Source organism: Artibeus jamaicensis, unplaced genomic scaffold (genome assembly GCF_021234435.1).
Source record: "Artibeus jamaicensis isolate MK-2021 breed Jamaican fruit bat unplaced genomic scaffold, CSHL_Jam_final contig_233, whole genome shotgun sequence".
Lineage (NCBI taxonomy): Eukaryota > Metazoa > Chordata > Mammalia > Chiroptera > Phyllostomidae > Artibeus > Artibeus jamaicensis.
The window spans coordinates 51,830,545-51,857,364 of NW_026521486.1; the positions used below are offsets into that span (position 1 = coordinate 51,830,545).

Sequence of the window (26,820 nt, forward strand, 5' to 3'; positions counted from 1 at the left end):
AGACACAGACACCTGGATTCAGAAGCCAGGCAGCTTTATTTTGGGGGGTGGGGGGAAGGGCAGGGCACACATGCATTTTTGGGTGTGGCCTTGCATGCAAACATATCAAGGGATGATGACTTGTCACTTCTTCCCAAAGCGCTGAGGGGCAGCCAGACTCCAGAACAGGGAGCTCAGCCCCTCCCCAGCCTGGGTACTCAGCCGTTTGTTCCTCCAGGAGCCCCAGGTGTTTCTGCCGAACCTTAGGAGAGATCCTTCCTCAGGTGAAGGTTCTTCCAGTCCTCCCCTTCTTCAGCTCCCTCCCTCCTTTTCCTGTGGCTCCTGCCTTGCCTGTGTCCCTCTCAGACTCACCTCTGGGGCTGAAACAGGAAGGCTGAGCTCTGGCTGGGTCTCCGCATGGTCTGGAGCAGGGAGAGCAAGAGTGACCTAGGGGTCTCAGAATCTTGTGCCTGGAGGGGTCCAGGGTCTTCCTCCTGTGGTACAGGGACATCCAGGAGGGAATGTGACCAAAGACTTTTGACATTCAGGTCACTAGAAGAAGGATGTAGCTTCCAGTGGCAAGTTGTAGGAGCCCGTTCCTCAGATGTGAGGCTCCAGCGAAGACTCTTGCCACTGGAGTGTTTGAACCTACAGCAGAAGTCTCAAGCTGATGCGCAGGGAAATAGTGATGTGGGGAGAGGGCGCTCACTTACCATGAAGATCTGACCTCCATCCAGGTTGCTTGGCTCTCCGGCATGGCCCCAGTCCGTTATTAAAAGGAGCACCACGAGCAGCACGGCAGCCTGCCTGGAATCCATGCTGTCATCTGCCTTCCGACAGCCACCTCTGCCTCTTATACCTGCTGTCCCCCTGTCCCCCACCCCACAGCAGCCTGAGAGGGAATACAGAGCAGGCAATGGAAATGCACCGCTCCATTAAGAGCCCCTGGGATCCCCTCCCATGGCCCCTCCGGGACTTCCTGCTCCCAGCCTCCGGCCCCAGCCCCTAAGCCTGAAGTTACAGACTTTATTAGATGCATAAATCCTGTCTCCAGAGCTCAAGAAGCATCATTAATTGCAGATGGCTTTGTCAGAGCCAGGCCCTAGGGGGCCTTTAAGAACCCCCAATCCCTCAACAGGTTGGAGAGCTCCAATTGATCACCTCCTTTCTTTTCTAACTTGTAGAATAAAAGCATAAATAAAGTCCTGTCAGCAAGGGCTAGGTATTGTGTCCTGGAACAGGGAGTGGGGGAAGAGCCTGGGTAAGAGTTGGCTGGGATGACCCAGCCTGTTTTCACCCCTGGCTGGGGCTGCAGTCAGGGTCGCCCAGCCCATTCACACCTGTTCAAATGTGCCTCTTGGAGGGTTACAAAGGGAGTCACTACTCAGATTTGCCTGTGGAAATAAAACATACAGAAAGAAGCTAGAAGAAATCCTTGTAGATGCACTTCATCTTCAGAGCACTGCTGAGAGGACCTGCCTCACTTGGGCCTAGGGAGCCACCCTCTGCAGCTGGGGCACTGCTGCCACCCTGTGGTTGCAGCTCCACACTGCCAGGTCCGGCCATTTCCTTTTTCTGGAATAGCGCTCTATGAAGTCTGAGGGAGGGAGGATCCTAAGGTCCTGATTCTAAGGAGTCCCAGTCAGGCAGGGGCAGAACACTGGAGTGGGACTGTTCTGTCCACCTCCATCTAGTCACCCCCACCTTTGCCTGGCTGTGACCTACGGGGTCAGGAGACTAGAATCCAGCCTTAGGAAAGATCTACCTCACAGGAAGGGGTCCTTCAAAGTCATCCGGTGCCCTTTCCCTTCTGATCCTCGGATCTGTCCTGCAGCATCCCCACCAGAGTGGTTCTGTAGCCTGTGAATCAGCTTTGGGCAAGCCGTCTACCTCTCTAAACTAGTTTCTTCACCTAAAACACGGCAATGTTAAAAGAACTACTTTCTAGGGTGAGCATTATTTGAGATACTATTTGTCATTCATTCAGTACAAGATGTGACACAAAGCAAGTGTCTTGAAAACACTGGCGTGAGGAACCTCGTACACCTGAGTCCCAGGAACTTACCATCTCCTGCCGAGTCTCCAGATTTACCCTTGCACTGAGCTGGTTTCCATCTCCTTGTGGCCTCCACCAGGGGTGTCTTAGTTTGCCTCATTGTCTCACAGAACATCTCTCAATTCTTTGATGTACAGAAGCCTCTCTCAGGTTTGAAGACATTTCATTCTTCTATTCTGTAGTCTTTTTTTGTTTGTTCAAGGGGACATGTTCCTCCCACCCCCGCCTCTTTCAAGTAAGGCATTTATAAACCAATTTGTACTTGGGGTAGACAGATCAGAGCAGGTTTTGATCTGGATGTTCTAGACACTACATTTCCATTCATACAGCCTAAACTAGGACGAACCTTTCTGTAAGCTAGGTCTCATGGCTGGTCCCAAGCACAGAACCTGACATTCTTCATTATATCTTATAGTTTCACTACTTCTAAAAATGGAGTATTAAAATCATAGGTAGATGGTTCTTCTGTCGGAAGTGGGTCCTGCCCCACAGTGAGGTCCCCGTGCTTTCATCTGGCTGAAGTCTGGAGGAGCAGAGCCTGGGTGGGGCACTGCAGAGTGGCTCTGGGGTCAGACAGAACTCGGTTTTAATCCCAGCTCCTGGCACTTCACTGTGTGCCTTTGGCAAGTGTCTTAATCTAAACCTCACTTCATCATCAATAAAACGAGGCAACTACTCCTGTTACCAAGAGGTTGCTGTGAACAATAAATGATACAAAGCATCTAGCATTCCATCTAGCACAAAGCAGATGCTCAGTGGACGTTTCCCATCCTGCTGTTTCTCCCTCTACTGTTTTTCTGATCACCAAGCACACCACTGTCTGAGCTGAGGCTGCATCAAGAAAGGAGCTGTATCTAGCTGCCTTCCTATGTCCAGGATGGAGGTGACTGGTCTCTCCTTTGGTCAGTAGTTAGAATGGATTAATTCTGCTAACATGGGAAACTGCCCTGCTCTCATCTCCAGCTTTCAACTCTCTTAATCTTGGCTTTAGTATCTGGCCTTCAGTAATTCCCTTTCTTACCCTTCTCTGCACCCCCATGTGTTCCTCACCACAACACAATGAAGATGACTACCTAAGACACCCTTAGGGAGACTCAGTTTCCTTTCTGTGTCAATTATACCAAATAGCATCCACAGAAGCTTCTTAGATATATTTCTCTCCTACTGGGAAACCCTCAGAGACACCTATTTCCTGGTCAAGTTCTTCAGTCTGGCTTACTCTCCTCACTTGGAAAATTATGAAGGTGCAATTAGCAGCGACTGCCCTACACCTCCTTACTCATACAGTTCCTGAGTATTACCTCTTTTTCTTGACAACTTTCTTACCTGCTTCTAACCAGTGCCCCCACCCCCTAGAACTCATAGAATCATACATAGAAAGCTTCTCTTCTGGTCTCTGTGTATTACCATCATGTTGTACACTTTTTTTTAATTGTTGGGAATGGGTGGGGACAAAACACTGAAAGGTAAGAGGATACTTGCCTTCAAACACCATGCCATCCCCCCTCACCCTCACAGAGCCACACAAGTCCTCTAGTGAGCGCTCTGATGAGGGCCCTTGTCTCCTGCACAGATCTGAGCGCTGGCCCCTGTACCTTGTTATATAATTTATATAAACTACCCACCTCCTCTAGACTGTCTTTACTGCATAAAAAGGAGGGATAAGAATATCGGCTCCTTCTGTTCAAAGGAATGGGAGAGTGAGGAAAATCAGACACAGAAGTCCAATGGGTTCCCAGAAAGAGTGGATAATGGGATGAGTAGATCAGAGTATTGAAGTATCAGACATAACAGTGGTTCTCTCGATAGTTTAATGTTATATTTGCAGCATAAATAAGGCACAATATATGTCAGGGCAAGGGAAAGAGGGAGAAGGCATGGCTGGGGATAACTGCTAAGTGGCAAGGGGGAAGGAAGAAGGGACGGTCAGGGAGAATAGAGCAAAGACTCTGCCTCAGCCCTGTCCTGGGAGATTGTGAGAGCCTGCTCACTGGGATGATGCTGAATTGGGGCGGGGGGTGGGAGGGAAATGGTTTTGTAACAAAATAGCCTGTAGCACTGCATGCTCTCACCTGTCAAAGCCCACCACTGGGGACTGGGGAGACTCAGACCCACAACAGAGTTCCTTGATGAGATAGAGAGGTTTTGCTACATGTCAAAGATATACAGATGAGCAGAGATATAACCATTGATAGACACTGTTTTCTTTGCCAGGAGGCTGCAGCTTCCAGTCCCAACAGTGGAGGCTCATCTCTCTGCCTGAAGGGTTGTGTGTGTGCGAGAACAGGACAGCTAAACTCCAGCTGGTCCTTCCTGAAACAAAGAGCGTGGAGTGACCAGTCTGCAAGGGAATATGGAACAGCACCTGTCTAGAGTGATGCAGGACAGGTTTTAGGGATAAGCAGGATGAAGACAAACCTAGATTTTGAGATGAATAATGTGGTTGTTTTCACGGCAGTGGAGAGAGGGGACTGGAGGAAATGAAAAAACACATGTTAGTGCTCAGGCAGAGGATGGTACAAGACCTTCCCAGCTTGCCCTGAAGGCAAGGGTTCTCAAACTTTAGTGTAAGAATCACTTGGAGTGCTTGTTAGAGCCCATCCCCAGAGTTTCTGATTCAATAGTTTAGGGGTGGGGGCCAAATGCACATTCCTAACAAGTTCCCAGATGCTGGTGCTGCTGGTGCTGGACAATGTTCTGAGAACCACTGCCCTAAGGCAGTCAGTGAGCTAGCTAGTGCTCATAGCCATTTCTTACAGCTAAGACATCACCCAGTAGTAGCTAATGCTGGTAAGATTTCTCTGTGCTACCAGCTCCCATTAAAAAAAACCCTAGCAGCTACAACACAAACCTGCATCTACAAAGGACATAAGCTGCCTCAACCTTCCCTATTCTCCCCAGCCTTTTCTCATTCTGGAGTAGGACTTTACCCCAAAGAGAGATGAATGAACTAGTAGAGGGGGTGGGAATGGTGGCTGGCAGCCACCTATGCTCATTCTTGCTGGGTCAGCACCCTGGGGAGTGGAGGAGGTGGGGATTTATGTCTGTGCGCACGTGTTTTGTAAACAGAAACAGAGAGAATTCTGTTCTCTGAGGGGATGAATAGGGTTGTGGGAGATTGAGGGTCCTCACTTGTCTTGTTCCTCCCTCCGCCCCTGTCAAACAAAAGTCTAAAGAAAGAAGAAAGAGCACATCAACCAAGACATATGTGATATAGCCAGGGGGATTGAATTCTACAGACTGGTTATGAAATAAAAAAAATACATTTCCTTCCTGCATATACAATGTACAATATTAATGGAAAATAATGATTTGGGGATGGAAAGGAAGCTATGAAAGAAAGGGAGAACTTTGGGGGGAAGAGCTGTCGCAGGGCTAGCACCTTCAGCGGAGCTCCTCAGTGAGGGACGTGGGAGCCTCAGGAACCAGAGGAGGAGTATCTCCATGTCTGCGTGGTGGTTCAGGTTGCAGACAGGGAAGGCGTCGTTTTGATGAAGCACTCCATCTACCAGGATGTGTGGTGCTGGAGGGCAGTGAATCAGTCAAGGAGCCAAGAAGGACACAACAGGCAAAGGGAAGGAGGCAAGGTGAGATTTAGTAAGGTTATCACTTTACCACCACTGAAAGTATATGGTGCAGTGCTTAGGGCCAAGAAGATGAGTGCAGGCTGAAGGAAGCCAGATTTGGGCTATACAATCAACGGGGAAAGAGTAAGTAAAAAAAAAGTCCTACTCTTTCTAGTCCACCCTAGTTGTAGGGGAGGCTTTCTCAGACTCTTCAACTCTAGGCAAGCTTTCAAGGGAATGGGGCACAAAGTCCACATTTCCAGAAGACCTAGTTCTGGCCCCTTTCTCTATGGCCTCGGTTATCTAGCAGCTGTGTTTTTGGAGTGAAGTGATAGGCCTGAATCGTGTGTTCACGTGGAAGAGCCCCAAGGGTTCAGACTCCCAGCTTTTTTCAAAAAGTGTCTTTCCTTAAGTCTCTGGAAAGGCCGTATTCTTAAGAAGGGCTAAGTAATGCCCTCCACAATGTTTGCTTCTGGTCCAGATGAGTCTGGAAGGTAAAGAGCGAGGGAGAGCAACCACAGGGCTGACAGCAGTAACAAGATCAATGATGTTCCCCTCGATTATGAGAGAGGCTCCCAGGTGAGCAATTGCTGTCTTCTTAGTGAGACTGTGGACCAACTAAAGAGCTGTTGGGGGGGTTCTGTCCTGCCCCTTCCTCATGTCAATGATTCTACTCTGGTTCTGTTAATACCTCTCATTTAGGTCCCTGATACTAACTTCCCACTAATGAAAATGAGAACCAGACATGGGGGTTAAGAAAGTAAACAAGACCCTCTTCAGAAACTAGTCATCTTACTGAGGGACAGACTAGACTGGCAGGATGTAAACTGCCTCCAAAGCCAGGCAGTGAGGTGGGGCATGTGTACAGTGACAAACTGATTCTTAACTTAAAAAACACCTGACTGAAGGGGGAAGAAAAACAGTGAAGAGTCTCATAAAGGCTCCTTAGGAGTCATAGAGTCAGTCAAACTTAAGGGCAAGGCTGCTAGCGGGAAATCAAGATAATAAAAAAAAGAAACAAAACTAAAGCAGGAAAAATGCCCAGGGAGCAGCCCTCTAAAAGAAAGTCCTGAGCAGCAGTTATGGCTGTGAATTTTTAAAGGCAAGTGGGGTCCCTGGAGGTGGTAACCTGCTTCCTGACCATCTGCCATGCCATTTGCTAACCTGAGCCTCCTCAGGGGCCGTTCCTTTTGGGTCCCAGGTGGTAGAGGATGAGAAAACCATGTTTTCCCTCCTTTCTCTTCACCAGGTGTGGCTAGTTCAGCACGGGCTCTGAAAAGCAGGAGGGAAAATTAAAAACAAATGCAGTAGAACATGTTATCTGACTGGCTCACCAGTTTATCACTCTGAGGAGGTGGGAATCTTGTGGCTTAGAACACTTCCTTGTTCCCCTATGACAGCCGATTTTAGAAGACAAATAACAAAGGAAGTTGGGAGTTATTCTGTATGTATGTTTAAGATGGAGGTAGAAGAGATGGAAAAAAGGACATTCTTGGCTTCGGCAGATGGCAGAAGGTGGCTCTGGGACAATTGGAAGGATTTCATACTGAAGAGCTATTAAAGCTGACATATTTATCCACAGGCCCCTGGCTTTGTATCGCTTCCTATGGCCCTGGTGGAAATTGCATAGTTCAGAGCCAAAGGAAGACGAGAAGTCTTCATGGGGAAGAGAGACAAGAGGGATGAATTTCCCCCCTGTAACCAAACTCTTCAAATGTTAAGAATGGCTGAGAGCAACGGTCACCAATTTCTCAGGCAGGCTCGACCCTTCAACAAGCAGGGCTCTTATGCTGAGATTAGTACTGCACCTGCTGCTCCCCGGCCTCCCCTTATCCAACTCAAAAAAACCCTCTTAGGACCTTGGCTATGATGCCTCAGAGTCTTGGGGTTTAGACACTGGAGAAGCACTGCACCTAGGGGGAAGAGAGCAGAACTGAAGAGATACCACAGAACCAGAGAGACCTAGTGGCTAGGCTAGGAGGTTGCTGAGAGAGAAGGCAGATCCAGAGGATGCTGGGTGCTTGTGAATATAAGACCCTAGCTCAGACAAGACAGATGTGTGAGACTGAGAGATGGGGGAAAAGTGAGGGAGCTACATAATAGCTCCAACAGTCCTGCATCTGAACTAATTATAAAAGAGTCAGGCAGACGTGTGGACAGGGGAATGAAGAGGGAGGGGCAGAAGCAGAAAGATGACCAAAAGGATTATGTGTGCTTTGGTCAGTAGATTCCTATCAAACATAAAAGAATCAATCCAGTAACCTGATGGAATGACCTTCCTGCCTGACCTGATGATTAGACTGAAGAAGGATGGAGCAGGGAGGGAGTCAGCCAATCAGATCCTGGGCTCTTCTCCCTTTTACTACCAAGCCCTATCTAGTAAGGCCATAAGGTAAGATTGCCAAGGCTTAGTGGGAGGTGGGAGAAAGACCCCACCACTTAGACTGGGAAAACTCAAGAGACAAAAATGTGGTACCCAAATAGCTCTGGAAACAGATAAAAAAGGACTAAAACTCTTGGGGGGGGGGTTGTTGCTTTCTTTTTTGCTTTTTTTGGGTTTTTTGTTTGTTTTTATTTTTTCTAATTTTTTGGTAGAAGATAGGGAGAAAACTAAAGTTTATGGAAGAGCTGGAAATTACTCCTTCATATATCAAAGGTAACCTTACATTCTCCCTAAGTGAATATTTTGATTAGAACTTTGGATGGGTAAAAAGGGATAAATAAGCAGCTACTGGGACACAAAGTCCTGAGTCCAAGAGGGGGCTGGGGATGGGTCAGCAGGTGACATGCCATCGATTCTAGCTCCCTCTACCTAGAGGAAGGGGCAAGCTGCTAAGGAACAAGAAGGTACAGTCATGGCTTAGTGGGAAGAGAGGGAACTGGGAAACCTGAAAACTAGAAGTGCAGGGGTTAGTGTTAAAAGAGAGAAGTACACGTGCATGGGCAAGGGCGATTGATCGTTCAGGCCATCTGGAAAGGCCTTTTGCTGTGGGGACATGAGAAACCCCCCCTTAGGGGATGATCTATATGGCTCTGGGGCTGGGAGGCTCCTAGTACAGGTGTCAACATACATGACCATGTGGCTGAAAAGCCCCACATCTGTCCTTTACTCACAACACACAGTTTTCCCCCCAAACTGCCATGTCCAAGGCAGATGCAAGGGGATAAGATGACATCTCTCTTGGCTCTGGGACGGGCGAGCTCTGGCTGGGGATCCCTCCACAAGGGGAGGCATCATCTGCCTGCAGACTGGGACTGTGGAGTCATAATCACATGTGACTGTATGGGCATGCTCAGTTCTGTCCTTTGGCTGGCCATCTGAGTGAGGACTGAGGTGGCCACAGCTTCAGCTGCTGAGCGAACACTGAGGCCATTGCTAGGTGCTGTTGCTGAGCTGTGCTGAATCACAGGAGCTGGAGAACCCGTTGGCTCTGAGCTTTCCTTGGGGCTTTCTGCCAAGGAAAGAGGGCAAAGAACAGAGAACAAGTAGTTAGAAAAAAGAATGGGGAAATAGGCGGCACTACCTTTTTCCATAATTCTAAAGCAGACCAAAGGAAAGGGAAACCTATTTTTTGGAGGGGATGGGGCAGGGAGAAACTTCCCAGAATCTTGGCTTCTAAACTATAAATTAGCTGGTAAACGGTAAGCTGTGCGAAGGGAAGAACTAGAAAAATTAACCTATCTATCCCAATAAAGCAAATCCCCAACATGTTAATTGTACTGTCTGGCTTCTAGGTCTTTGTATGTAGTTCATTAACCTTTATTGGAATATTCTTCCTCTTATTCATTTAAACGTGATTTAAAATATCACGTTTCAGGTATCTTCTCTGATTAATTCCCACTTGAACTGAATCATTCCATTGGTTAAACATTTCCTTTAGCATGTAGTTGTACCACAGGTAAGCATGATAAACATCAAGCTATAATCAAATTATGTAATAAATGATCAGTCCTTGGCTAAGGTACACTTCACACAACAAATCCCAAAGAGGTCTGTAGACCCTCCTGACTACTCATTTAGCTAGGTATTACTGACTTAAAACATTTATTATGAGTAATGTCACTCCACCTAAAGTGACAATAACACAAATATCTGAATTGCATACAAAGACAACTCCATGTTGCTCATCAGTCAAGGAGTTTTCTTAAATACCAGATAGCCTGTATGTCTGCTTAAATAGAGATGTGTGGAATGAGGGCAAATTTCCAACAGTTAATAGTATTCTTGACCTGAAGAATATTTGAGTCTTCTTTTAGAAATCAAATATTACCCCCTCTCTGAAGCCTTCTTTTAAATTTCATTTAAATATTTGAGTATGCTATTACAGTTGTCCCACTTTTTCTCCCCTTTCTCCACCTTTGCCCTGTACCCTCCTTCCCACTAGCATTCCCCACCCCCTTAGTTCATGTCCATGAGTTATATGTATAAGTTTTTTTTTCATTTATGCTTCTTAATCCCTGAATCTTTTTCTCCATGCTCCCCCTCCCCACTGATAACCCTTCGAGTGATCTTCATTTCTGTGATTCTGTTCCAGTTCCAATAGTTTGCTTAGTTTTCTTTTAGGTTCAGTTGTTAGTTGTGTTTGTTGTCATTTTACTGTTCATAGTTTTGATCATCTTCTTAGATAAGTCCCTTTAACATCTCATATAATAAGGGCTTAGTGATGATGAACTCCTTTAACTTGACCTTATCTGAGAAGCACTTTAGCTGCCCTTCCATTCTAAATGATAACTTTGCTGGATAGAGTAATCTTGGATGTAGGTCCTTGCCTTTCATGACTTGGAATACTTATTTCCAGCTGCTTCTTGCCTGCAAGGTTTCTTCTGAGAAATCAACTAACAGTCTGTGGGACTCCTTTGTCAGTAACTGTCTCCTTTTCTCTTGTGGCTTTTAAGAGTCTCTCCTTCTCTTTAATCTTGGCTAATGTAATTATGATGTGCCTTGGTGTGTGCTTCCTTGCGTCCCACTTCTTTGGGCCTCTCTGAGCTTCCTGGGCTTCTTTTTTTTTTCCTTTTTTTAAAGTATATTTTATTGATTAGGCCATTACAGTTGTTCTATTTCCCCCCTTCATTCCCCTCCACCCTGCACACCCCCTCCCCCACCATTTCCTCCCTTTAGTTCATGACCACGTCTCAAGTCCTTTAGATTCTATATTTCCCATACTAATCTTGCCCTCCCCCTTTTTTCTACCTACCGTCTATGCTACTTATTTTCTGTACCTTCTCCCTTCCTCTCCTTCTCCCACTCCCCTGTTGCTAACCCTCCATGTGATCTTCATTTCTGTGGTTCTGCTCCTGATCTAGCTGTCCTCTTAGCTTTTGTTTTAGGTGTGGTTCTTAATAACTGTGAGTTTGCTGTCCTTTCACTGTTCATCTTTTTTATCTTCTTTTTCTTAGATAAGTCACTTTAACATTTCATATAATAAGGGCTTGGTGATGATGAACTCCTTGAATTTGATTATCTGAGAAGCACTTTATCTGTCCTTCCATTCTAAATGAAAGTTTTGCTGGATAGAGCAATCTTGGATGTAGGTCTTTGGCTTTCATGACTTGGAATACCTCTTTCCAGCCCCTTCTTGCCTCTAAGGTCTCTTTTGAGAAATCATCTGACAGTCTGTTGGGAACTCCTTTGTAGGTGACTGTCCCCTTATCTCTTGCTGCTTCTAGGATTCTCTCCTTCATTTTAATTTTGGCTAACGTAATTATGATGTGCCTTGGTGTGTTCCTTCTTGGGTCCAATTTCTTTGGAGCTCTCTGAGCTTCCTGGATTTCCTGGAAGTCTATTTCCTTTGCCAGCTTGGGGAAATTCTCCTTTATTATTTGTTCAAATAAGTTTTCCACTGGTGGCTGTTCCTCTTCCCCTTCTGGTATCCCTATAATTTGGATGTTGGAACGTTTAAAGATGTCCTGAAGGTTCCTAAGCCTCTCATTTCTTGTTTCTTCATCCTTTTCTGTTTGGTCATTTTTTTCCTCTTTCTGGTCCACTCCTTTGAGTCAAGTCCCAGTTTCCTTTCCATTACTATTGATTTCCTGTGCATTTCCATTCATTTCAATTAGTTTAGCCTTCATATGTTCCTCTAATTTGTGACTAAAATCAACCAGTTCTGTGAGCATCCTGATGGCCAGTGTTTTGAACTGTGCATCTGAAAGTTTTGCTATTTCTTTGTCACTTAGATTTATTGGCTCTGGGGCTCTTAGGTGTTCTTGAGCCATGTTTTGATCTGTTTTTGCCTGTTACGTATGAGGGGAGCCTTAGTTGTTGACCAGGGCGGGGCCACCCGGGTCGCTGGTTTGTGACGCTGTATGTGGGGGCAGGGTCAGAGAGGGACAGTAGTGTTCCCCTCTGTCGCTTCCCGCCACTGGGGCCTGCACAATCTGTCTCACCACTTGCTCCTTCACTGCTTTGTCTGCGTTCGAATGTGTGACTGCGGTCAGCCCTCAGTGGGTCCACCACCTTGCACCCTCAGTGGGTCTGTCTGTTGCTACTCCACACCTGGGATCCACCCACAGCTGCTGGCGCACCTGGGTCACATGCCCAAATTGGTCCAGTGGATCTATCTTGCCCGAACCCGCTCTGCTGCTGGCTCTGACCCTCTTACCAGTTTGGCTGAAGGGTTCGTTGTTGTCAGACTTCCGTATAGTTCAATTTTCTGTGGCTTGGCTGCGTTTTTGTTGCTAAAACTTTGTTGGTTGTGCGAGGAGGTACAGTGCTTCCACCTACACCTCCATCTTGGCGGAAGTCCTCCTGGACTTCTTAGAAGTCCGTTTCCTTTGCCAGATTGTGGATGTTCTCCTTTATTATTTTTTCAAATAAGTTTTCAATTTCTTGGTCTTCCTCCTCTCCTGGCACCCCTATGACTCGGATATTGGAATGTTTAAAGTTGTCCTGCAGGTTACTAAGCCTCTCCTTATTTGTCTGAATTCTTGTTTCTTTATTCCATTCTGATTGAATGTTTATTTCTTCCTTCATCCTCCAAATTGTTGATTTGAGTCCCGGTTTCCTTCCCTTCTCTGTTGGTTCCCTGTATATGTTCCTTGATTTCACTTTGCACAGCCTTCACTTCTTCCTCTGTTTTGCAGCTATACCTAACCGTTAGTGTAAGAATACTGATTACCAGTGTTTTGAACTCTGCATCTGATAGGTTGGCTATCTCTTCATCACTTAATTCTATTTTTGGAGCTTTGATCTGTTCTTTCACTTGGGCCGTATTTTTTTGTCTTGGTGCACCTGTTACATAGAACGAGGCAGAGCCTTAGGTATTTGCCAGGTTGGGACAACCCAGATTGCTTTGTTGTGGTGCTGAATTTGGAAGGGTTCCAATAGGGAACAATGCCACTTGCTGGCCTCGCCTACCACTTTGTCACTTCCCCTGCTACCCACAAGCAAATTGGGCCCTTCTGGTGCTGATTCCCAGGTGGGTGGTTTTGTGTTCATTCTAGGATCCTGTGTGTCTCTCCAGTGAACTCTCCTATGAGGCTGAGAGTTTCTCCTACTGCTGCAACCCCCACAGATTTTTACAGTCAGAGGTTTTGAGGCTTTATTTCCCTGGGCTGGAGCCCTGGGTTGCATAGTCTGTGTTGCTCACCAGTCGTTCCTCCCAGTTTCTTGGCACACTAATGTGGGACTGCCTGGTTTGGTCCTCCAGCCACTGCTTTGCCACATGTCTTCTCTGCCCTCGCTGAGAGGCTGGTAGGCGTCTCCGCCCCCCCTACCAGTCTGAAGAATATAATCCTTCTTTAACTTCTTGGTTGTTGAACTCTCACACAATTCAATTTTTCTGGCAGTTCTCGTTATTTTTTGTTTTTAAATCTGTTGTCCTTCTTTTGGTTGTGTGATGAGGCAAGTATATCTACCAATACCTCCATCTTGGTCAGAAGTTCCTGAAGCCTTCTTTGTTGCGCTCAGGAAATTAACTATATCATTGCTTGTGCTTTCAGGACATATGTTCATTAATTCATCAAATATTTACTGAGCATCATTCATGTGCCAAGCACTGTGGTACACAGAGTAAAACGGTAGTTTTTCCTCAGGAAGCTCTCGGTCTAAGGGCTCTTTAGCTGGGATATCTGACGAGATCAGGCACGTTCAGGGTGGCATGGCTGTAGACTAGCTGGGATATCTGTACTTACTCTATTAACAGGTTGACATGCTCATCTCCACATAACCCCATGAGTCTCTCAGAGGTAGGGACAGGGTCTATTTGTCTTGTGTTAAGTAACTACCATAATGTCTACTTCATATAGCAGGAACTAAGGACATTTTTGCTGTGACAAATAAGTAGTTTAATGAACTGACTACATGTCAGAATTTTTGCAGGGAATGAGTAGGAAACTTACTCTATATAGACTTCATATCAATCAACGCTGAGTTCTTGTCTTCCTTTTAGCCCATGAAAAATATTTGAAATTGTTGACCACTAAACATCTTGAAACACTTTCTTATATTGGTTTACAGAACAGTACACTCAGCTACTCAGCTGCTTTTCCTCCTACCTTCTTGGCAGCTCTCAGTCACTTCGTGGGTTCCCTTCTCATCTCTCTGACCTCCAATATTGCAATACTCCAGGGCTCAGTTCTGGGGCTTCTCTTTTTCTCTCTATGTGCACTCTCCCTTGATGATAACATTTCATCCAGTTTTATGGCATTAACAACTAACTAAATGCTGAATCCAGTTATATCTTCCAGCCCTTCCTCTGAACTGCTGACCTATATAACTACTGCCTGCTAGATTCCACCTTCAAGACTAATAGGCTTCTCAAGCTCAGCTTGTCCAAAACTGAGCTTCAAATATAACTCCCAATCCATTCCCCCTACCCTTTCCCCATCTCAATTAATGGCAAATCCATTATTGCAGCTTCTCAGTCCCAAAACTTCAGTGCAATTTTTGATTCTTCTTGTTCTTCATATATACTGTCCCATTTGGCTTGTCATCAAACCCTGTCACTCAAACCTCAAAATATCCTGAATTTGACCCCTTCTAACCACTTTCACTACCACCATCCTGGTCCAAGGCTCCAACATCGTTCGTGCATAATTGCAATAGCCTCCTAAGTGGACTGCTTGCTTCTGTCCATACCTACTACACTAACAGTGATCCTGTTCAAATGTAAGTCAGATCAGCATGTCGCAGCTCTGCTAAAAACCCCCTAATGGTTCTCAATGGCCAGTAAAAGCCGAGGTCCTCACCATGACTAATGAAGCCCTACCCAGACATGCTGCCTTTACCTTCCCTACCTCATCTCCAACTACTCTCCAGTCTCCATACTCTCCAATCCACCCCTGCTAGCCTTCTCGATGTTCCTAGAATGTGTCAGGCCCACTCCCACTTTGGGTCTTTTCATCTGCCCTTGCTCCTGTTTGTAGGACTTTTCTCCCACATAAGTGCATGGCTATCTCCTTCACTTTCTTTAAGGTCTTTATTTAAAAGCCACCTCATCTAAAATTTCAACTCTGCTGCCAACATTTTATATTCCTCTTCCCTTTTTTGATTTTTTTCTCCCAAGCATTTATTATTACCAATATATCATATATTGTACCTATTTATCTTATTTATTGTCTTTCTCACTAAAATATAAGCCCCTCAAGGACAGAAAGTTTAATCTAATCTATGGCTTTCTATTATATTCTCAGCATGTAAAACAGTGCCCAACAAAGAACAGGCTCAATCAACATCTGCTTAGTATATGAATGTACCCTTAAGTACATATTAAAATTAAAATTTAAATAGAGATATTTAAAATTGGTGATGTGGTTACTCATTTTCTGTGAAAACACATCTGTGAAATTATAGTGGAAAATAATTCAATATATCAAAATTTGATAGCCATCATTTCTATGAATTTAATTTGTAAAGGGAAATGATTTACTAACTTTTACCATAAGCCAATTATTCACAATAATTTTGATTTTAGGATTTTGCTTTTCCTAAGCAAAACTCTGTGACTATCTTTCTAGTACTATTTTATGTGTGCTTATAGAATATGCACTAAAACCAACATCAGCCCTTCATTAAAAAGACAAAAAATATTCCCTGGCTGGTGTAGCTCAGTGGATTGAGCGCAGGCCTATGAACCAGAGGATCACAGTTCGATTCCCAGTCAGGGCACATGCCTGGGTTGCAGGCCAGTTCCCGGCAGGGGATTCACAAGAGACAACGATACATTGATGTTTCTCTCCCTCTCTCCTTCCCTTCCCCTCTAAAAGATAAATAAAATATTTAAAAAAATACTCCCAAATACCAATGCTTAACAAACCCCCATGTACCATCTGCTGTTTACATCCTCTTTGAGGTCAAAGCACTATCTTTAAAATAAGAAAGACCTGGATGTGAATACTGGCTCTGCCAGCCCAGGAGTTATTTACAACTTCAGGTAAGTGACTAACCTGAGTGCAGTTTTCCTGTGTGTAAATGGAGATAATTTCATTTACATACAGGAAGAGAACTGGAAAAATGGTAGAGTGCCTAACCCAAAGCAGGCACCCAATAAACATAGCCACCCTCTATCTCCAACTGTGATAATTAGGATAACTCTGTATTATTCTCAAAAAAAATTGTTTTTTGTAGGGCTGGTTGCTCCACAAAGTCTGCTTACTCATCAGTCTGGATCCCCCCAGAACATTGAGAATGGAGATATAAAATTATAAACAGTTGAGACACTCAATACATGCAGGTTACTGACTGACTTTGCTTAGGTTGTGAGCCATTTACCTAAATAGCCTTGGGTCTTTTTCTGTAGTGCAGTGACTGGGCAGTCTTTATGAGCTAACAATAGCTGTTTCAACTGAGCCACCTCATTGCGTAGTAATGTGACTTCATTCTGAGGAGAGAGAGAAGAAAAGAGTTAATCAAGAAAATTCATCCTCCACTCTTTAACCTCAGTGACTATCTCTTCTGAAGTGACGACAGTATGCTGCCTATATTTTCTTCTCCAAATCTGGGACACTTCTGATTCAACAAGGCTTCAATAGCTAGGACCAGTATAGTCATGAATTCAATGACAGGAGCTGCTTACAATAACAAGGAGGGATTTACAATAGAAAAATTATTCCTATTTAGGATAAATATGATTATACCAAAATTGATAATGCACATGTCCTTTGACTAAGAAAGCCTACTTCCAAGAATCTATTTAACAGATCTACTCAAATACATACAATGTTCACTGCAGCCAATGCTGTTCTAGCAAAAAATTAGAAACATTATAAATATCCATATCTTATAATATAACCACACTTAGAATGTACTATATAGCTGTTAAGAAAAATGAGGTAGCCCTGGCTGGTGTGGCTCAGTGGATTGAGTGCTGGCCTGAGAACCAACAGGTCACAGATTCCATTCCTAGCCAGGGCACATGCCTGGGTTGTGGGCCAGGTCCCCAACTAGAGGCATGCGGGAGGCAACAGATTGATGTATAGCTCGAACACTTATGTTTCTCTCCCTCTCTTACTCCCTCCCTTCCCCTCTAAAAGTAAATAAATGAAATCTTAAAAAGGAAAATGAGGTAGATCTTCTATACACGTGGCCAGATCTCCAGAAGAGACTGTTAACCTATTTATGTTAAAACTAACACACAATCCTTCCATGACTCCCCTACAAAAAGTATAAATGAAAATAATATTTAGAAATATGGATCTGTCTGGTAGGTACACATCAAACTTACCTACAGGGAAGAGAATGAGTCTGGAAAGGCATAATGAAGAGGACTTTGGGGCTTTTTTGATTCTTTGTTTATTTTTAGAGAGAGGGAACATAGGGAAAGAAACATTGATGTGTCTGACACATTGATCAGTTGCCTCTTACATACCTGCACCTGGGGACCTGGCCTGCAACCCAGGCATGTCCCCTGACTGGGAATTAAAGCTCAGACCTTTTGGTTCCCAGGCCAGCACTCAATCTACTGAGCCATACCAGCCACAGCAGACTTTGTTTTTATTCTACACCTGTGTGTGTATATTATATATATATATGTTATATATAATTAGTATATATTTCCTTATAATGAAATATTTTAATAATAATCAGGAGAACAGAAAACAATATTCAAGAAAATACATGGATTATAAAATTGTTCTAGTGCTTGTGTGGCTTTTATTTTTTTTTTACCTATCACACTGACAGGTGTTTTTTAAAACTCATTTGAGAGAGAAGAAGGAAGAGAGAGAAGAAGAGAGTGCAAGAGAGAGAGACAGACAGACAGACAGACAAACATCAATTTATTGTTCCTTTATTTATGCATTGATTGACTGATTTTTGTATGTACCCTGACCAGGGATAGAACCCACAACCTTGGTGTATATAGGTTGCTGCTCTAATTAAGTGAACTGCCTGGCTAGGGCTGTGTTGCTTTTTCTTTCTTTTATTAAGCTGCATTATCTGGGGCAAATCCATTTCCCTTTGGGTGTTCCACAACCCCATACTGATGACTTAAAAGAGCACCCTGGGGTGCTTAATCTAATTCCCTTCATCCAAATTGGTCTATGAATGACTCATTCTAGTAGCAGATTTGGGAATAGATGGTGTCTTTTCCAACCTCTGGGGAAGAGATTTCAACTCTGACTTAAGGGATTCTTTCTGCCTTCTTTCTGGAACATCTGGATCTGTCCTAATTCAAAGAATTACCATCTTCTATTATACTGTCCCACTTTTTTTCTCATTCAACTCCACTTTCAAAGTTCAACAATCCCAACAATCATCCAGGACCCACTCACACTCAGCTGAATGTTCTGAGAAGTGAGTTCCTCTGCCTTCTTCTCTAGGGAAGACACCCATAGCTTCCGCTTCTGACGACAGCGAGAGGCTGCAGCACGGTTGCGCTCCAGAAAGCGCTGCCGCCGCTCATCTGGATCTTCATCCACTGTGCGCCGCCGTCGCCCTCCTGTGCTTGGTGTGGGCTGGGCTGGTGAGACCTGTGGCCCAGGAAGGAAGAGGAGTTACTTGAAAGGAATGTCAATCCTTTCCAAATTAAACCTGATGTTAGGTATATTAGGAAAACCTGGCAGAGCAATGTACCAGTCTTTGTAACCACAGCTAGTCTCATCACTATGTCTCTTAGCCTCTTTTTTTGTAGTTATTCCTCATTCTGCCTCCCATTTCCTTCCAGTCTTCTCAGTCCCATACTTAAGACAACCACAGTTCAGTAGGGAAATGATTATTTCTGAGACAGACAAAATGAAAAACTAGGATCACTTTTTGTTTCTTAAGAATAGGAAATGTTGTAGGCACCTTGAGAACATGCTAAGAGAAAGGGAAAAATGAGAAGGAAAGGAATTGTTGGTGACTAAAAAAGAAATCATGTCATTTCCTCAAGAGGCAAAACAGTACAACTCAGGCAAGGGGTTACTGCTGTACCATCTCCAGGGACTGGCATTGCAAGGGGATACATGAGGGTGGGCAGGCTTAGTTTCCAACAAGAAAACCCAAATGAAGGTTTTGTTGTTGGCCATGCTTTAAGACAGCATGTGGTCATTAAATGTCAGGACATGTGATGGTAACTGATGAAGCAGGTAGTGACATGAGGAAAAGGGGCTGGGCAAAGAATGCAGGTTGTTGTCCAGTACAGGTAATATAAAACTGAGGCCTATTCAGTTTCCAAAGAAATTTACTAAAACTGAGGCCTCCTTGAGAAAATAATTGGGCATCTAAATGGAACTTCTCTGTCTTAAGAGATTAAATTGATAAGGAAAAGGTGCGATTTTGTGTTTGTTTTCTAAGCCATCTTAATACTGTGACATCACATATGTATTATTATTTGATTTTTTTCCTCTAAAATGTAATCAAGCTTTTTTTTAAAAAAAAAAGACTCAATAGATGGGAAGTAGACTAGAAGAACCTCCTTTGTATGGTGCACAAAGTGGTCTGAAGTGAGGTTCTGTCACATTTTAGAGGGTTCCACAGATACATCATTCACATACAGATAAAAACAAAAAACAAAAAATATGACCTCTTCTGTGACAGTTCTGCACCATCTAGTCTGTTTACATGTAAGTATAACACAAGGGTGGATAAAGAATTTTGCTACTGTCAAATTGTCAACAAGAAAAAAAGCACAGGAAGAAGCCCAGAAAGCTGAAATCCAATCTTCTCTAAGTTTTCTGCTCCTTAAAAAACACAAGACATAAAAAGCAATGTTGAGATAGCTGGTTCTCTCACCCAAGGGCCCAACTGACCTGTGGCTGGGCAGGGGATGGGGCATCAGGGTGCTGGATGAGGATCTGGCTCTGCTCAGGACGAGCTGTCACCATGGTGCTGGCAGTACCCACCACCATTCCACAACCACCATTGACTGAGGAGACTTGGTGGGTTAGGGTGGCTTTTAGTCTCTGTGGGGAAAGATAAGGAAAAAAAGCTTCAGGGTGAGATTTTCTCAAGGGTAGGAAAGAGTGGGCTTGGATATCATTACTGAACTTACAGATAGCTAAAATTTCCACCCCAATTTTCCCTTAACAGAGGAATTTTTAAAAATGACAGGGAGAGAGAATGTGCACCTGGAGCCTGAAAATGCCTACTCCATTCCCTGGCTATCATCCTAGGCACAGTTGGAGGGTGGGGGTTGTTGAAGCAATAGAGTACAGATGAAAGCTCTCTCCTGGAATATGGCCAGGTACTGGTTATGCAGCTATTCACCTCTTGGCCAGCTCTTTGGCCCACTCATCCACCTTCCATCTGTCACCCTGGAACTGAAACAACAATGTTCCATTCCAAACAATCTGTGCTGCCTCTTCACTGCCATGGTCTATGTACCAGGCTCCAAAGGTGGAAGAGAGGAAATGGGAATCCTAAATCAGGGTCTTTTTTTTTTTTTTAAGATGTCACAACAGGGTGTCTTTAGCTTTGCCCAATCCCAGAAGGTTCCCTCGCTTGCCATACTTGAAAAACCTAGGCTGGTATCACTTATTTCAGAAAGAGCCAATGTTGCCCCAGGCTGGAATGTACTCACCATCTTGGCTTCTGATGGCATAGGGTGGCCAGAGGGAGAAATGGAACCACTGCTGTTAACTGGTGGGCCAGGGATACCAGGAATGTTGGGCACCATAGACACAGGCCTGGCCAGCTGGATCAAGAGGAAGAAGAAAAACCAGAAGAGAACATAATAGTAATAGTGGGGCAAAAGTTTCCTCAAAATGCTGTGATTTTGAGTTTGGCACATTAGGGCTTGTTCTGTGCAACTTGCCTATGTAGGGTATACAGGGATCCTGGGAAATGCCCTCTTCCATGGAGCACAATAGTGTAGGGAATCTAATCCATCAGGGCTATGACAATTTCTATGGAAAAGGCTGGGACAGGATACTGAAGAAAGTGGTGGGCAATTTGGGAGGTGTTAAGTGCCAAGTGAAATCAACCAATCAGCAGGCTGGCAAAATCAATTCCTAGACCAGGAGCCAATTGTCCAGATGAGTCTTTGTCTTTCCATAGTGCTGGATTAGCAGAGGTTAGTGAAGTGTTTGGGTAGGCTGCCATGCTCAACTAATACAGACTAGAGCCCACGTTTCCCTGGGGCTTGTGTGTGTTTATGACCACTCAGGTGGGAGGGAGGGATTGCGTGTTGTGGTAGAGCTGGTTGTCCCTACTAAAAAGCTTACCGATATAACAGAAGGCATCTGTACCGGAGGCCCTGGCAGCACAGGCATGGTCTGTCCATTAGCAAGATGCATGACGAGTGGAAGGGAGCCAGTGGGAGACCTAGAGGACACATGAAGTGAAATGCTCATAATACAGACAGACTCCTTTGCCTTTGGATACTCCTCCTATAATTCTGCAAATTTTCTAGTCTTTTCTAGTTAGGGAAGCTAAAGGGCAGCATTATAAAATCTTGATGCACTCATGAGATGGAAAAAGCAGGGAGTGCTACAAGTTCTTTTTATTTTTTTAAATATATTTTATTGATTATGCTATTACAGTTGTCCCATTCCCCCTCTTTATTCCTCTCCACCCTACGCAGCTCCTCCCACCCACATTCCCCCCTTTAGTTCATGTCTATGGGTCATATGTATAAGTTCTTTGGCTTCTACATTTCCTATACTATTTTTAACCTTCCCCTGTCATTTATGCTACTTATTCTCTGTATCTTTTCCCCCTCTCTCCCCCTCCCACTCCCCTGTTGATAAACCTCCATATGATCTCCATTTCTGTGGTTCTATTCCTGTTCTAGTTGTTTGCTTTTGCTTTTTTTAGGCGTGGTTGTTAATAACTGTGAGTTTGCTGTCCTTTCACTGTTCATCTTTTTTATCTTCTTTTTATTAGATAAATCCCTTTAACATTTCATATAATAAGGGCTTGGTGATGATGAACTTCTTGCATTTGATCTTATCTGAGAAGCACTTTATCTGCCCTTCCATTCTAAATGAAAGCTTTGCTGGATAGAGCAATCTTGGATGTAGGTCTTTGGATTTCATCAGGTGGAATACTTCTTTCCAGCCCCTTCTTGCCTGTAAGGTCTCTTTTGAGAAATCATCTGACAGTCTGATGGGAACTCCTTTGTAGGTGACTGTCTTCTTTTCTCTTGCTGCTTCTAAGCTTCTCTCCTTATTTTTAATCTTGGCTGATGTAATTATGATGTGTCTTGGTGTGTTCCTCTTTGGGTCCAACTTCTTTGGGACTCTTTGAGCTTCCTGGACTTCCTGGAAGTTTATTTCCTTTGCCAGATTGGGGAAGTTCTCCTTCATTATTTGTTCAAATAAGCTTTCAATTTGTTGCTCGTCCTCTTCTTCTTCTGGCACCACTATAATTTGGATGTTGGAGCGTTTAAAGATGTCTTGGAGTTTCCTAAACCTCTCTTTATTTTTTTTGAATTCTTGTTTCTTCATTCTTTTCTGTTCGGTTGTTTCTTTCTTCCTTCTGGTCCACACCATTGATTAGAGTCCCGGTTTCCTTCCCATCACTATTGGTTCCCTGTATATTTTTCTTTAGTTCACTTAGCATTGCCTTCATTTTTTCATCTAATTTGCGCCCAAATTCAATCAATCCCGTGAGCATCCTGATCACCAGTGTTTTGAACTGTGCATCTGATAGGTTGGCTATCTCTTCATCGCTTAGTTGTATTTTTTTCTGGAGCTTGGATCTGTTCTTTCGTTTGGGCAATTTTTTTTTGGTCTCAGCACTCCTGCTATGTATAAGGGGCGGAGCCTTAGTTGTTTACCAGAGGGGGGCAACCTAGTCGCTGGGTTGTGACGCTGTACATGGGGAAGGGGTCCCAGGTGGAACAATGCCACTTGCTTTGCTCTTTGCCAGATTTCAGTCACTTCCCCCACTATCCACAAGCAAAGTGGGCCCTTCTGGTGCTGCTTCCCAGGTGGGTTGACTTGTGTATATTCTAGGACCCTGTGGGTCTCTCCAACAAACTATCCTGTGAGGCTGAGAGTTTCTCCTGCTGCAGCCTCAACACCCACAGGTGTTTCAATCAGTGGTTTGAGGCTTTATTTCTTTGCACTGGGACACTGGGTTTCCAGGTCTGTCTCACTCCCCAGGTGTTCCCCCTGGTTTATCTGCACGCCAATGTGGAACCATTCGGTCCGCAATCCACTGCCTCGCTGGGTTCACCCACTGCTGCCTTGCCAGCCAGCTGCAGCCTCATGTGTCCCGTTCTACAGTCTGCTGCCTCACTGGGTCTGCCAGACGCCACCTTGCCCGCCTGGGTCCTCTCCACCCAGCTGCCCATCTCTGCCCCTGCTACTGGTCTGGATGGACATTTCTTCTTTAACTCCTTGGTTGTCAGACTTCCGTACAGTTTGATTTTCTGTCAGTTCTGGTTGTTTTTTGTTTTTAAATTATTGTTGTCCTTTTGGTTGTGTAAGGAGGCACAGGGTGTCCACCTATGCCTCCATCTTGGCCGGAGGTCCTGCTACAAGTTCTTTTTATACCTTGCAAATTAAGCCAACACCAGTGAACTCAATGGATGGGAAGCTAATCCTATTTTCAAGATTTTGTTTATTTATTTTCAGAGAGTGGTGAACGAGGAAGAAAAAGAGGGAGAGAGACAGTGATGTGCAAGAGACATCAAAGAGTTACCTCTCGAACGACCCCAACTGGGAACCTGGACCTGCAACCCAGGCATGTGCCTTGACTGGGAATCAAACCAGTGACCTCTCAGTTTACAGACTGGTGCTCATTCAACTGAGCCACACCAGCCAGGGTGCTGGCTAATCCTATGAAGAGTTTTGAACAATTAAATAAACATCCCATTACAGCCATGTATAAATTCTGTCTTGCCTTAGGTGAGGGGGACTTGGACCAAGTTGGCATTTTGCAAAGCTGAATTATGTCATATGATAGCCAAATATGAATAAGTTTCTCTCATTCCTTTCTACATTTTGCTCTGCCTTGTCCAAAAAGATATCTTTTTGTATTTTTTCCTAGTGGGTGTATAGGACAATAAGCTTCAAAAGGCTAAATCCTGACAATAATCTCTTAACTCAATAGATACCTAGGGGTAAATCAGCCCATTGTGAAATCTGTACAGGTTGTGCCAGGAGTGAAGACAAACAGAAACAAACAAAATTAGGGGTATTGAAGATCAAGAATCCTAACTGGAACTGAGGAAAACACTAAAAAAAGATGACTTAATGGGTTTCAGCCTGTCATTCAGTTGTGCTCTAATAAACTTCTACAGATGGAAGCCAAGAACTAAATGCAGGTTCCTCTGTGGCCTCCACCATTATCTTGAACTTCCTAAAGTTTTCAAGATTCTTCTTCTAGATCAAAGAAGTATTAAACATCCAAATGAATAAAGTATTACTGTCAAATAAGTATTTGCTGGGCTACTTGAAAGGTAAAGGAACCTGTTTACAGGGGGAAATTTTTTATTTTGAGAGACAATATCAGTGACTCATTTTCCTTGAGTATTCAAAAACAGTGCCTGTTTTAGCAAATAACTTCACAAAGTAGAAAAAGATTCAGCTCTTCCCTTTTTGTGGCCACTGTGGAAGCACCAGCTGTCAAAATGAAGTTTTTTTTACTTTTGACCAGAGCAAGAACTATAAAAGGCATTTCAATGCACCTTCACACATTCGCAGGAAGATTATATCTTCTCCTCTTTCTGAACTGAGATAGAAGTACAATGTTTGATCCATGCCCATCCGAAAGGATGATGAAGTTCAGGTTGTGAGAGGATACTACAAAAGGCAGAAAACTGGCATAGTCCAGGTTTACAGGAAGAAATATGTCCCCTACACCAAATGAGTGCAACAGGAGAAAGCTAATGGTACAACCGTTCATGTGAGCATTCACCCCAGCAAGGTGGTCATCACTAGACTAAAGCTGCACAAAGACTGCAAAAAAAAAATCCTTGAATGTAAAGCCAAATCTCACCAAGTAGGAAAGGAAAAGGGCAAATGCAAGGAAGAAAAAATTGAGAAGATGCAGGAATAATGTAATCCTATATACAACTTTCATTAAAAACTTGAAATAAAAAAAAAAGAAAAAAAGATTCAGACTTCATTATTTCTGTCTGCTCTTTACTTACCCCAGCTGCCTGTTGGATGGTGGAGCCTGTGTGATGACAGAGGTTGGGGAGGGAAGGGTTGGGTGAAGTGGATCATAGCCCAAGTGGAGAGGCAGGGAGCCAGGGCGTACAATGGTAGGCGTTGGGGTAGAGATCACGACAGGCTTTGGGGTAATCTCCTGGGGAAAAGAGACCAATAGATCACAAAACACTTTTAGGGCTGCTTGCAGGGAAATCAGTAGCGAGTAAAATCTAGTGCAAATTTATCGGAAAGAGCATTAGAGCAATTCTTTTTGCTCTATGGTCATGACCATACCTCCCTCACCCATTCGGTAAAAATGCTGAGTTAAGACCTTTACGTTATCTCCCTTTTATCAGGGATGATGGTTATATGCATGAGATGACAGTTAAAAAATCACTTAAAATCTCTGCAGAAGCACTGTAATATCACATAAATTCTAAAAATTGTTATAATTTCTCATAATCTAGATACTGTTATTCTAAATTTGATGTCTGAGTATCTTGTGATCTCTATTGGAAAAAGGCAGGTATAAGACTGGTGATAAGGCAACCCAATATCTTCTTTAAAAAAGTGCTATGAAAGTTTTTTGTTGTTTTGTTTTTAAAAGATTTTATTTATTTATTTTTAGAGAGAGGAGAGGGAGGAAGAGAAAAAGACAGAGAGAAACATCAATGTGTGGTTACCTCTCATACACCCCCTGCTGAGGACCTGGCCTACAACCCAGGTATGTGTCCTGACTGGGAATAGAAACGGCGACCCTTTGGTTCACAGGTCAGCTTCCTACTGCTAACTTGTTAGGATCTTAGGTTGCCAATGGCCACAATGGCCATGAAAACAGCTCCAGAAAGTCTCTAGGAACTGGCTGCTGATGAAAAGGAGTAAGAGAGGGGAAGGTTGCAATGTTTATGGAAGGAGGAGTTTGGGAAAATTATCGATCCAAATTTGGAGGAAAGTAAAATGAGATACAGATGCTCTAATAATCAAAGTAGATGTTAAAAGTAATAACTACTGGTAGAACTGAGACTAGAAAGAAGGAAGCATGAGGGGACTTCTGAGGTTCTGATAATATCTGGGTGCTGGTTACAAAAGCTGTAAACTTTGTAAAAATTCAGTGAGCTGTATACTTACAGTTTATGTACTTTTCTGTACATGTGCTATATTTCAATGAATTCATAAAAAGGTTCCTTTAAAACTATTCGGAATCTTAGTAGATATTCCCTTTAAGTCACCAGAAGACTTCCCTATGGGAAAAATTTTTTTCTAGGTTAAAAAAATCCTAACCCGAGGATATATTTATAGATTTTAGAGAGGAAAGGAGAGGGGAAGGGGGGGCAGGGAGGGAGAGAGAGGGAGAGAGGGGGTGAGGGGGGGAGGGAGAGAGAGAGAGAGAGAGAGAAAGAAGCATCAAGAAAGAAGCATCAGTCTGTTGTTTCCCATATACACCTGGACCAGGGATCGAACCCACAACCTAGGTATGTGCCCTGACTGGGGACCTAACCTGCAACCTTTTGGTGCACAGGGCATTGCTCCAACCAACTGAGCCATTTGGCCAGGGCTAAATTGTCTACTGTCCATTTTATAAACAATGTGATTTTCTTTTTCACTTATTAACTGAAATATAACATACATGCAGTAAAGTGTATTAATATAAAAGGCACCACTGAATGACTTTTTACATATGCATAATCAAGACAGAGCCCATTTCCAGCACCCCAAAAGGTTCTCCTGCATCCCTTCCCAATCCATACCTTTCCTCACAAG

The 26,820-nt window shown here is 43.9% G+C and overlaps 2 protein-coding genes and 1 pseudogene across 8 annotated transcripts in view; 1 reads left to right on the plus strand and 2 right to left on the minus strand.

Moving 5' to 3' along the window:
• Positions 1 to 30: 30 nt before the first annotated feature.
• Positions 31 to 3,738, minus strand: NPFF (neuropeptide FF-amide peptide precursor). The gene is made up of 3 exons (XM_037137582.2): positions 693 to 3,738; positions 352 to 473; positions 31 to 241 (listed from the first exon to the last, which is right to left on the minus strand). Exons 1-3 carry the CDS (start codon positions 795 to 797, stop codon positions 124 to 126), a joined length of 345 nt encoding a protein of 114 aa, XP_036993477.1. The 5' UTR covers positions 798 to 3,738; the 3' UTR covers positions 31 to 123.
• A 90-nt stretch (positions 3,739 to 3,828) lies between these two features.
• The window catches only part of ATF7 (activating transcription factor 7), a 104,386-nt gene continuing 81,394 nt past the window's right edge, over positions 3,829 to 26,820 (minus strand). For all 7 annotated transcript variants that reach the window (XM_037137560.2, XM_037137557.2, XM_037137558.2 and 4 more), the window contains 7 exons: positions 25,059 to 25,216; positions 21,181 to 21,280; positions 20,538 to 20,651; positions 19,768 to 19,920; positions 18,310 to 18,507; positions 16,310 to 16,418; positions 3,829 to 9,053 (listed from right to left, as the gene is read on the minus strand). In XM_037137560.2, coding sequence (XP_036993455.2) covers positions 8,836 to 9,053; positions 16,310 to 16,418; positions 18,310 to 18,507; positions 19,768 to 19,920; positions 20,538 to 20,651; positions 21,181 to 21,280; positions 25,059 to 25,216 — 1,050 coding nt within the window. In that variant the 3' untranslated portion in view covers positions 3,829 to 8,835. The remainder of the gene's footprint in view (positions 9,054 to 16,309; positions 16,419 to 18,309; positions 18,508 to 19,767; positions 19,921 to 20,537; positions 20,652 to 21,180; positions 21,281 to 25,058; positions 25,217 to 26,820) is intronic.
• Positions 23,787 to 24,964, plus strand: LOC119041443 (60S ribosomal protein L26-like; annotated as a pseudogene).

What these genes read in the sequence shown, in the direction of transcription:
- NPFF (XM_037137582.2), bottom strand. Translation starts at nt 797, where the DNA reads ATGGATTCCAGGCAGGCTGCCGTGCTGCTCGTGGTGCTCCTTTTAATA. An exon ending in ATGGAGGTCAGATCTTCATG is followed by an intron (nt 474 to 692) that starts GTAAGTGAGCGC and finishes CCTGTACCACAG; the next exon opens with GAGGAAGACCCTGGACCCCT. An exon ending in TTCCTGTTTCAGCCCCAGAG is followed by an intron (nt 242 to 351) that starts GTGAGTCTGAGA and finishes ATCTCTCCTAAG; the next exon opens with GTTCGGCAGAAACACCTGGG.